At 45.5% G+C, this 12,166-nt stretch overlaps 1 protein-coding gene across 3 annotated transcripts in view; it reads right to left on the bottom strand.

Moving 5' to 3' along the window:
* Positions 1-7,014: 7,014 nt before the first annotated feature.
* CCDC127 (coiled-coil domain containing 127) overlaps positions 7,015-12,166 on the bottom strand; it is a 10,136-nt gene continuing 4,984 nt past the window's right edge. For all 3 annotated transcript variants that reach the window (XM_085870952.1, XM_085870951.1, XM_085870950.1), the window contains 2 exons: positions 10,550-10,698; positions 7,015-8,150 (listed from right to left, as the gene is read on the bottom strand). In XM_085870952.1, the coding sequence (XP_085727078.1) occupies positions 7,474-8,150; positions 10,550-10,664 (792 nt within the window). In that variant the 5' untranslated portion in view covers positions 10,665-10,698 and the 3' untranslated portion in view covers positions 7,015-7,473. The remainder of the gene's footprint in view (positions 8,151-10,549; positions 10,699-12,166) is intronic.

The following is a 12,166-nucleotide window of genomic DNA, read 5'->3' as shown; positions in this document are numbered from 1 at the left end:
TGCCATGGGGGGCACTCCCCGGTGTTAGGGAGCTGGTAGGCTCAGAGGCAGTGTAGTGCCCGGGGGTGCCATAGCGGGAGATTCGGCAGAGGGTCGTGCCTGCCAAAGGGAGCCACGTGTCCCAGCCAGGAGACCGTGTGAGGGCACGGAGAGAAAATTGGGGGGCGAGGCCCGAAATTGTAAGGACACCAACACAGGCGACAGGAATCTGGGTTGTTAGAACCAATGGTTTAAGTGAGAGGCGCTTGTTGAAAGCCCCGGTGTAGTTTAAAGGTTAATGGATAGGGTAGATTAGGAAGTGTACCCCTCCGCACCATCCATCCCCTCGCTGTCGTTGTGGGCCGCTGGACCCACTTTGGTTATAGATCGCCGAACTCTGGGGAGGCCATCCTGAGGCTTCGTTGGGCCTCGACACAGGACGTTAGCTCTCCCTTGTTCCCCTCCGGGAAGGGAACGTAGGGGTTGGGAGTAGGCTAGGTGACAGAATAGGTTAGCCGAACAAGGACGATAAAGGGGGTTAGGGGACGATTTATAGTGGGGAAGTAAAAATAAAAACAACAAAAAAATAAGTTGGGGCTAAATTGGGGTTTGACAAATTAAGGGAGTGGGTATGTACAGTGACAGACAAAGGCGATAGGTTTGGGAGGGAGACAGGTAGGTAGGTCCGAGCCCGCCTTCCAAGTGGCCAGCACCACCGCACTCCCTCCACCAACCTCCACTGAACGGCAAAAGCTGGCCAGCTTCATCTGCTGGCTGTGTTTTCTGCAAGGCCTGTGTCATCGGCTGGCCGTGTTTGTCTTCGAGGCGGAGGCCGGCCAACTTCATCGGCAGCTGTTGTTTTGCTGCAAGGCCTGTGCCATCGGCTGGCCGTGTTTTGCTTCAAGGCCTGTGCCGGCCACTTCATCTGCAGCTGCTGTACTTCAAGGCCTGTGCCGGCCAGTTCATCTGCCGGCTGTGTTTGCCTGCAACGGTCTTCATCTGCCGGCTGTGTTTGCCTGCAGCGGCCTTCTTCTGCGGGCTGTGTTGCCTGCACCTTTGCCATGCCATGCCCACTGCCCATGTTCACCAGCCCCGTTCAATTTTTGCTTTGCCCCCCCTGTTCATTTCCATGTGCGCCAGGATCAAGGCAACAGTTTGCAAGCTGCGAGAACTGCCCTGTTGGCAGCTACAACACGGGCCTGCAGTGGCGGCCCGTGCACCGTGTTTGCGTCCATCCATTCATCCATCCATTCGTTGTGCTCATTGCGTGTGCCACTTGAGCTGGCACGGAGACTGCGTTGTGCAGCCCAAGCACCGTTGTGGTTCACTGAGTTCAGTTCAAAAGGGAAGGCCTTGGACTGCGTGTGAGCAGCCAGCCACGTTCCCTGTCACCTGCATTGTTTTGAGCCAGAGACTGCATGCGGGCAGCCTGGCTCCCTGCTAACTGCTTTCTTTTGCAGAGTTCAATGATCCTGGGCCATGGTTTAGTGTAAGATTTGTAAGTTAAGGTAAGATGTACTGTACATATGAGTGCGCCCCCGGCATGTATGTTTTAGCGCCGGCAATTTTATTTAAGTCGTCCGTGTGAGTGAGTTTGTTTAGATAGTTACGCAGCCCTTAGGTTATTTATTTTGGGGACACGAATACCATGAATGTCGCACTCAGGGATCCGTAGGTAAAATGTACTAGGGGAAAACTACACATGATGGCACACGAAAATTTGACGACTCGGGACGAGTCTGTAAAAAGGGAAGGGGGTAGTGTTGTGGTTGCCAGATTCGCAAACCACCATTCAGGTCCCTTAGGTGAGGTATCTCGGTAAGTGCATGTGTAGTTAGGCCCAAACCCGTTGTCTAGTGGGAATACATGTCATTTATGCGAGCTGCGACTCTTCAGGATAGCCGTTTTTCTTTTACTATCTTTATTTTGGACCAACCGCCATGATCACAACCACAACATCAACCACCGACCACAACCACCGCTTCACCACAACCGCCACGACCTTCACGCACACCTCACAACCGTAGCATCGCCACCGTTCTTGCCCCGCTATGGGCACCGATGCTGGACTCGTGTAGGGCGCACGTTGAACAGCGTGTACAAAATCACGGATTTTCTGCTTCAAAAACGGATCAAAAACGACACACGCCCACTTTTTGCCGTCCAATCGGTGAGCGAGGGGCGATTTGGCCCCGCCTCCAGAACGATCGATATATGCAAATTTGTGGATCAAAAAGCCTTCACGCCCACTTTTTCTCGGGCCAATGGGGAGCGAGGTGAAAGGTCAAAGGGAGGGGGTCAAAGGCGAAGTTACGGGGGGATAAAAGGACCGTGTTCGTCAGTCAGAGTCGGTCGGAGAGTCAAGAAGAGGAGAGTCGGAAGCAGAGGGTCAAGACTTCGCGGGCGGTGGAGCTGCTCGTCGTGTGCGTTGGAGTCGGAACGGAGGGGACGGAGCTGTGGAAAGGCGGCGACACCAGACGAGGGGGTGCTCGCGTCGTGCAGGAAGCTGTACCCGAGGGAGGCCGACAGCGCGACCTGGCCGAGGTGGAGACGCTCGTCGCACATAATAAAGATCCTCTGTACCCCGAGCATCAGCAACCCCCTCCTGTTTCCCCCCGCGCTGAGATAGTGCGACCAAGGGGGCCCCGTTCCCACCCCCTGCCAGGCACTGTCCACGAGGCCCGCGGGTTGCGGGGCCATCGCCGCTCCGCGTCTCATCACCAGACGGGTAGGCCCGACCCGGTCTCGGCCTCAGGCCTACCCCATTCTTGGGGGATTTCTTTTCCTTGGTTTTGGGTATGTGTTGTCGGCGCCGTCTGTGAAGTAGAATTGTATAAGTGTTGCCGTGTGCTCGGTAGTCGGTATTAGCTCTGCACTGTGTTTTCACTTTTATGTTTGCTTTTTGTGTAAATGGAATTGTGTTTTCTTTTTTGTGTGCATTTGGTGGAATTGTATTTGTGTGCTTCCCGTGTGCCGCGAATAAATGTGCTTTATTGTTGAACTGTTCTCCCGCTTCGCTTCGTCTTTTCCCCCATTGATCCCCATCTTGCTTCACGTAAAGGGTTGGTAGTGGGCTGAATACGCCCGATAATTAATCGAACCGTCGAGGTCGACGATAACACCGCTCGGTTATTCTGATAGTACGGAACGGGTCGCTTAAGTGGCCCGTGTCCGAAGTCGACCTGCGGCGAGGTGCGATCGCCCGGTCTACCCTCCGCGTGGGTACTTAGGTAGTTCGAATTTGGCGAGCAACCCTATCCCACGCGGGGGCTGATTGGCTCGATCGCGGTGAGACCGAAAGGTCCACCCGTGACTGGTTCCCGGCGTTAGTCCGAGAGGGTCACGACTGGATTGTCCGTCCGGTGGGCGACGTGCCGCGATTCGAGTTACGTGGCCGTCGCACACCGGCGGGCGCGAAAACCGCAACAATATTTTGAACACAAATCAGAAAACACAACTGTAGTTCAGCAGTACTGTGGCTCTGAATTCCTTCTGATTGCACATACACAGAGAGAAGTGAGATAATTTTGTTTACTCTGTCTGCCTGTCTGGCAATCAAACAAAATTGAAAATCATTCCAAAGAGGCAACTTACTGTTTTTAAGGATGTCACAAAGGACACAAACAGGCACTAGTGTAACGTGTTGAGAGTTAAGGTGGCAGGAAGACAAGGGTCTTTCATTCAGAGAGTTAATGCGTTGAATGGTCTCGCTGGAAAGGTAGTGGCAGCAGAAATAGTGGATATGTTTAAATTGGAATTAGATTGGTACCGAGAAGCATCGGAGATAGAGGGGTATGGGGTTATTGGCAGGACTTTATGTAGCTCGAGTATGGATGGGTGATTGTCTGCATCTGTGCGGAGTGTCACATCTGTGAAGGTCTCGTTAAGCGATAGTATGTGGTTGAATTTTTCCTAACAAAGAACCACATTTGCCTACCCCACCCCCCCCCCAACCAGAAAAAATGACTCGTGGCACTAGGTAGAGCGCATACCTCCGCCAGACTACAGTAATAACAGATCAACTTCAGATCTCAGAAAGTTTATGTTTTGTATCCCATTGATGGGCCGGATCTGCATCCAGACCATTACCAAAATCTAGTCAGCTCGTTCTTGTCAACTACCCAATTCATCCACCAAGTTTTGTCATAACTCATCCACATTTTTAAATATTATGCTATATATCATTTTTGGCCCCTTCGCTCAAAGGTGAAGAATCACTTGTAAAAATTAAAAAAAAAAAAACTCGTGTCCAGAGCTGCATCTTCACCAAAATGTAATCAATTTGTCCATGGCAGACACTCAACCTGCCCACCAATTTCATCCGAACCCATCCATAACTTTTTGAAATATCCTGCTCACAGACAAACAGACAGGCATGAAAACATATCTCCATCCACCTTCGGTGGCGGAGGTAATAACACGCACATTTCTTTTTTTTGTTGAAATAATTAAAGTAAATATATTTCCCCATTTATATTTTAGCACCATTGGGATATCCTTGAGCATGCCACATTGTCTCATCCCCACTCCTCGCCCCATTCCCCCAATAAAGTTATGTAGTTTTGATGGATGTATTTGGTCTGGTGTTGGTGTGGAGCAGCCATGATGGGCCGAATGGCCTCCTGTGTGGTTTTGTGTCCCTTGTTTGTTAAATAAGGTGGTGTATAAGATGTTGCATCAATACTGGCAAACTTCTGAATTTTTTTTTCTCCAAACTTTAAAATCTTTTTCAATTGAACACTGGAGAGCACAGATCATCTGTTGGCATTTTCAAAAACCTTTTGTTTATCAGTACTTGGACAAAATATGGCATTTACATCATCTCGACCAATCAAATTTGCTGCTCACATACCACTCCGATGTCTTCGTTTCTCAAGACTGCATGGGGTGTTCTATGAACATTTTTTGTTTCTGCTAAACCCCTCCTTCATAAAATGCATTTTACAAACAAAATATATGAATGAATGAATGAATAAGGAAAAAACAAAAGCAAGGAAATAAATAAAGCTCGAGCAGCAACGACATTCTCACCTGCAACAATTGTGAGTGTGGACAAGAGATGACCACGAAGCATCCTCATCTTCACACCACGCACTGATACTTTTTCCCCCTGAAAGTTTAAATGACTATTCTCACTTTGAAACACGTATACCGTATATTTATATAACCGCTCCACGAACTTAGTGCTGGATACTAAACAAGAGCCTCTCACTTCACAACACTGGACAAACCAATGGGCGGTGTTGATTTTCAGCTAACTGGTGGTTGGGGTGGGATGCTATTTCAAGCGGTCTTCAATTTCACCTTTTCAACAAGAACAAAAAGCACCTTGCTAGAAACACTCATCACTGAAATAAAATAAAAAAAAAAGACTTTACTAAAGATTGAAACAGCAAAACCATTCCATAATCCTATTGGGGATTTCAACTTGGTGCAACCACAAATAAAGGTGAATGATGAAATCTCCTGGCTGTTTATATTCGTGGAGCGGCATGACCTTTTACAAAACGACTCTCATGACTGCATTGGAAGAAATCTTTACCTGCTACAATTATTCCCAAAGTGGAAAACAGTATAATGTCAACTGCACATGATAAAGTTCATATGCTTTATATAATCATTTTAAAAGCACCAAAACATTATTTATTTATTTTTAAATAGCATTAACTTTTTCACATAGAGTATGTTTCATGAAGGTGACAAACAACCGAAAAATGAGACTGCACACATAAATATCATGAGTGAAGACAGGTGGGTTCACTAATGCCGAAAACCTGGTGTTGGCTTAACGGTTAAGATGGCTGGCTTAAGAACTTAGGGTCTTGAGTTTGAGCCCCTGCCGTGCCATTAAATAACACCAGGAGGGGTGACTCAGCCTGTCGTCCTTCCGAGGTTGGCAAAATGAGTACCACCTTACTGGAAACGGGGGAGGGGGGGCGGGGGGCATTGCATCAGCAGCACAGCTGTACTCCAACACTGCAACACACAAAATGATGATGACTAATGCGAAGTGTCGACCTATCCCACAAAGATGTTCCACTCTTACTAGTGCCGGCGCTACTGAAAGTCAGCAAAGAAAACACTGGGCCATATTCCATTGCTCTTTCCAATGCTATTCGAAGCAGTATTTGCAATTTGGTCAAAGTACTAGCACACAGAGGCCCAATCCTTTTAAAAGGTCTTGTGTGATATTTTACATCAAGCAGTGAATGGGAGTAAATGGCTCACCTGGCTTAATGTCCCGACAAAGGATGGCAAGCTCATTGATGCAACACCCTGCCTGCAAAGCGCCAGAGTACGTTTATAATCCAGCATGGCATATAATTCAGCTTTACAGGAAGAGTACTCTCGACGTGAGGGTCACACCATCAGCCCTCCCAAATTATGTAAGGTGCAAGATGTTGAAGTTCATGGTCCCAAAAAGCCTCAACTGCAATATGCAAGACCATCAGTCTCAGAGGAGGGTGCACTTGCCTTTGAGCTGGCCAATCTGGGGACAATTCTCCTACCATTATCTGGTGGGTGGTAAAGATCCCAGCATCTTTTGTAAATACCTCGTGGTGGCTTAATGGTTAGAATGGTGAGCTTGGGATCCTAGGATCCTGAGTTCAAATCCCACTCAGCTGTTGAATTAATACCAGGTGGAGTTGAGAGTGCCCGTCATCCTTCCGAGGTTGGCAAAATGAGTGCCAGTTTGCTGGTGTCCTGTGTCGGAGTGGAGACCAGTCCAAGATTGTACCCAATAGGTAAGGAGACTGCTTAGGCAGCACCAACACTGCACAGAGTAGGGTCCCAATGGATAGATGGATTTTTTGTGAAGAGTAGGCAATTGTCACTGCCATAATTAATGGCACAAGACATGATGCAACATAACATGCCAAATTCTTAATCTTATTGAATTGAATCCTGGTCCAAAATACACTCACCAATGATGACCAGGTTAATTTCACACCAATACAGTACACCCAGAAGAAAACACCCAGTACACCCAGGTTTGTGACAACTTGCAAGACAATAATCAAGAACCAGGCAAAGTGGGTTTCTTCCACAAGGATACTTTATAGCATGGCTTCCAGAAACCTTGCAAGCTTTTTTGTAAAATAACAACCGTTATTTTTCTTTTTTGTGTGGGGGGGGGCAGAGGGAGGGTAGATTGGTGATCACAAAAATGGTAGCGTTGAGTCTTCACCACAAGGAAGAAGACAAAAAAGAAGAAGTTAAAGTTCACAATAAATCTCTCATTTGCAGTCATGATGGATTTCATCAAAATGTATGCACAAGCATAATAAATGCAACATTTAAGAAGAAAGAAAGATGTGGGATAAAAGCCACATCTTTGGGATAAAATCCCACCACATATGGGACAAAAGCAAAAATAAGTGTGGGATTTGAAATGAAAACGTCAAGCACATATTTACAAGAGTACAGATGATGAAAAAAAAGGCATTCACTTGAAGAACAACACCAATACCATTTCATCAGATACATGGCACTTCATGTAGAACTTGAGGCCTCGCCAGAGTTGAGCCGAGTGTTGACCTTCTGTAGCTTTTGCACCTCCAGCTGCAGCTCCCAGTGCTTTAAGTAAAGCCACATGAGGCTCCCATTTTGAGTTGGGTCCACATTTTTTATCTTGGCACAATAAGTGTCATGTTGGAAAATGTCATCAATTCCATTATCAAGGTGCAGTGAGGCCAACGGTCCGTGGGACTCAGATTTGGCCCGCTCAATCACAACACGTTCATGAGTGTGGCGGACATGGCGATGCAGGCGCAAGCTGCAATACATCTCTTGTCGCTTCATCAGTGCCCCCCTAAGCCAGTTCAGAGTATCACGGGCTTGTTCCAATGCTGCTTCTTCTTCCAGAATAAGGGGAACAGCTTCACGTCTCCGCAGGGCCTCCAAAACCTCTCGCTCCCGACACAAACTTGCACGCTCCTCAGCAACAAGGCGTCGTTCTTCGGTGTGTTTTTGCTCATTTGCACGCGTCATACGCAATTCTTGCACCATCTTCTCCTGCTGGAGCTCAAGGTGAGCAACTGTGGCAGAGCATTCTGACAGTAGGTGTTGGTATTTTGTGTTCAAAGAATGTTTGTTGTCCTCCACCTCCTTCTGTATCTCTTTCTTCGTTTCCTCCACCTCTCTTTGGCATTCTCGTGACCAAACCCAACCTATGAAGAGCATGTCAAAGTAGCTTTTATGTTCATCAAGCATTGGTTATATAAACGGCTGATAAACTGAGATTAGTTGGGATACTTGACTTGGCTTGGCTTCACATCCTGCATACAAAAGCAATCATAGGTTTCATAACTTTCCCAGATTTTCAAAAGGAAAACATATATTGGTCCATGGAAGGGGGTGGGATCCATAGCTAGATTGTGGTAAGTGTAACATGATCCATGTGTTTTTGAGGTTACATTATTATCATGTAACAAGGACCTGTCAGAGAAAGTAGTTTCGTTATACAGTCGTGGCCAAAAATATTGGCACCCTTGCATTTTTTTTTTTTTAAACAATGCACCATTTCTTCCAGAAAATTGTTGAAATTAAAAAAATGTTTTGGTATCCACATGTGTGTTTCTTTGGTTTGCAGTGGAACAAAACAAAAAAAAAGCTGAAAAAATTACTAAATTTCAGCTTATTCCACACAGAAATCTTAAAATGGCCCAGACAATATTATTGGCACCATTTCGAAGTTGTCAGAAATAATTCGATTTCAAGCAGGTGATTCTCCTTTACTTTGGAATTGAACTCACCTATGGTGAGTTGCCGGTGCCTGCAATATTAAAATCATTCATTCAATGAGTTTGAATAGAGAAAAGGAGTCATTCTGCTGTTTTGTGTCATTGTGTGTCCCGCATTGAGCATGGAGAGAAGAAAGAAAACCAGATAATTAATTGTCTGAGGTGGTCAAACACAAGATTGTCGCCAAGCATGGACAATCTCAAGGCTACAAGTCCATCTCCAGAGACCTTGATGTTCCTGTATCCACCATACGCAATGCTATCAGGAAGTTTAAGGCCCAAAGCACAGCAGCCAACCTCCCTGGATGTGGCTGCAAGAGAAAACTTGATCAAAGGTTGCAGCGAAGGATTGTTTGAATGGTGGAGAAAGCACCTCGATCAACTGCCAAACAGATTCAAGCTGACCTTCAGACACAAGGTACGACAGTTTCAACTCGCACCATCCATCGCCAACTCAAAACTCAATGAAAGGGGGTTCTATTGTAGGAGACCCAGGAGGACACACAGAGACAGAGAGACATAAGAAAGCCTGACTGGAGTTTGTCAAAATACACCTGAACAAGCCAAAATCGTTGTGGGAGAATGTCCTGTGGACAGATGAGACCAAATTAGAGCATTTTGGTAAAGCACATCATCTCTCTGTTTACAGAAAACAAAATGAAGCCTTAAAAGAAAAGAACACCTTCCCTCCAGTCAAATATGGAGGAGGTTCAGTGATGTTTTGGGGTTGCTGTGCTGCCTCTGGCAATGGATGCCTTGAATGTGTGCATGGCATCATGAAATCAGGAGATGCAAGGCATTTTGGAGCACAATGTTCAACCCAGTGTCAGAAAGCTGGGTCTCCATCAAAGGTGATGGATCTTGCAGCAGGACAATGACCCCAAACACACTTCAAAAAGCACCCTGGAATGGTTCAAGACAAAACGCTGGACTGTTCTGAAGTGGCCAGCAATGAGTCCAGATCTAAATCCCATTGACCACCTGTGGGGAGATCTGAAAACAGCACTTGGGAAAAATGGAGCAGCTTGCCCAAAAAGTGTGGGTTAAACTGCCAGTAGAGAGGGGTGTAGGAAGCGCTTGACTGCAGTTATTTTGTCCAAAAGCTGTGCTACCAAATATCAAGTCAAGAGTGTCAATAATTTTGTCAATGCCATTTCTTTTTATTTTCTGATTTAAAGGGATATATTAAGTTCTAAATAAAAAACAAAGGTTCTGTAATATTAACAGTGAACTAAAGAATTGTGGAGAATCATATCAAATACTTTTGTCAATTTCAACTTATTTTTAGATAAAAATTGAGTCATTTGAAAAAAGTGCAAGGGTGTCAATATTTTTGGCCAGGACTGTACGTGACGCTGAGGAGGCAGCGTATATAATTTATAGATAGGATAGTCAGAGTAATATGGTATGCAGAAACAACTCATGTTTGTGAGTAGGGCCAGATGAGGACTTCCCGTTACAAAAGGCATACGCGTGACAAGTGAGATGGGACGCCGGTCACAAGTTCCATGTATACCACCTCAATATTTCCTGATATGTTATATATACCAAAATAGTTTCTCACACAATTGATTTTGTTGCAGGAATTGAAATAATGGCATCGAGTACCATGTACAAAGTTGTGGCAAACAGCTTCAGTTAAAGCAATTCCTCCAACCTGTTGGAGTCCTGGGAATGGGAGGTTTTGCTTTATCTGCTAAATTCCGTAGATTTAAGACCGTGAGACTTCCACTTATTATCCAAAATGAAAAACAAGTTTTGGATCAACGTCTTGGTTCCCCAGTATGTTAGTGCCAAAATTTATTGAAATATGCAAAGAAACTCACGAAAGGCTGCCAAACTCAACATGGGGACGAGCAAGGCATAATTCCAGCGTCCACCAGCTCCAGCATCTCCATCTTGAATGATGTTCAACTGACGAGGATTATTCAAGTTGTTCATGGTTGGACGCAAGTAGAAATATAGATGTGGACCGCTGCACACAAAGCAAACATTCAAATCATTGTAGTTTTTACTCCACAAGGATTTCTCAATCTTAACCAGCAAGAATCTTTCACAATTCTCAGCATTCTGTTTGGCTTTGCCTTTTTGGTGTTCCCAGATAAGGACTTGCCCCTTGATGCTCAGATCAAAAGTTCAAATCACAACCATGTGGAGGTCTCCACTCTGAACAAATGTAAAGGTACACCTGTCCTGCATGTACAAACAAGCTCCATTGGCTTAATACTGTAACAGCTATGGGTCCATTCCAGTTGCACCATTCGAGTCCTGCGGGTGGATCACGTCAAAGCAACTGCAACCAGAAGGTAAGTCCACAGCCCTGAGCAAGTTTCCAGGCCTGTTTGCCAGGTTACATTGCTCGTGGGGGCACAGAATTAACCAGGTATCATGCCAATAGATGCCCATGCTTCTTATTAATTTGACCGAGCAAACCGAGAGGTCATAGGCATGGTCTAAAGCACTTTGAACCACACCATTAACCTGCAACCAGCCTAAACCACCAAAACAAAGCAGCCAGGGTAAGCTGAATTCACCTCAAGAACAAATGGCTCAATAGTGGGGCAACTTAGCATAACAATTGTGCATTTTGTGAGGAAAGCACCAAATTTGGCACACTAGTAGCCTATCATATTATGAACAGATTTGGATATTGGGCCATCTCAAAATATTTTATGGCAGTGGAAAATGGCTGCCACAGCCATCAGTGGCTGAATTTGAGATGGTCCAATATCCAAATCTGTTCATAATATGATAGGCTACTAGTGTGCCAAATTTGGTGCTTTTCTCACAAAATGCAAAATTGTTATGCTATATTTAGCCAAGTTGCCCCACTACAAGGGGAAGAAACAAGAATGAAAGCACTACTTAAAAATAAATCTATACAATAAGACAAACCCCAAATTTTGGTGCCAATTTGCGGCGCCAAATCACATCGTAGCTTCCGGGCAATTGGCAGGTATTTACTTTAATATCTCGAAGGGGGCTTAATGTAATTTTTATGATGAACTGATGCTTATCTTTCATGAAATTCAGGGGTGAAAATGAGCGTCCATTTCAGTGACATTACCAGTCTTCGACAGGTACCCTGCGAGTGATGCAATAAACAATAACATAACCCCTTAACCTCGACTGATACGCACCCTCAGTGTCAACCAACGATCAGGAGATTATTCATTATTTAACTTAGCTGGGCAAATCAGACACACCACAAGAGAATGACAAGGGAGAATTCACAAGACAATGAAGAAAGTTGCATAAACCCAAGGCAGATTCTGGCAAGATGTTCCAGTCTCAGCAGGGGGCTAATGTTCATTCCATGCTGCTAGCTGAGAAAAAAGAAAAGGACACAGCCATTTTCTCCCACAAGCTTTGACACAGCCAACAGCACCAAAGACAAGGCAAAATTCCTCCTGCAGGCTTTTACGCAACTGGCAGTCCAGGTA

The sequence above is a fragment of the Eptatretus burgeri genome, chromosome 2 (genome assembly GCF_056783735.1).
Source record: "Eptatretus burgeri isolate ZD-2024b chromosome 2, Ebu_testis_v1, whole genome shotgun sequence".
Taxonomy (NCBI): Eukaryota; Metazoa; Chordata; class Myxini; order Myxiniformes; family Myxinidae; genus Eptatretus; species Eptatretus burgeri.
Note: the sequence above shows the minus strand (reverse complement) of the source record. Positions and strands in the feature narration are given on the sequence as shown.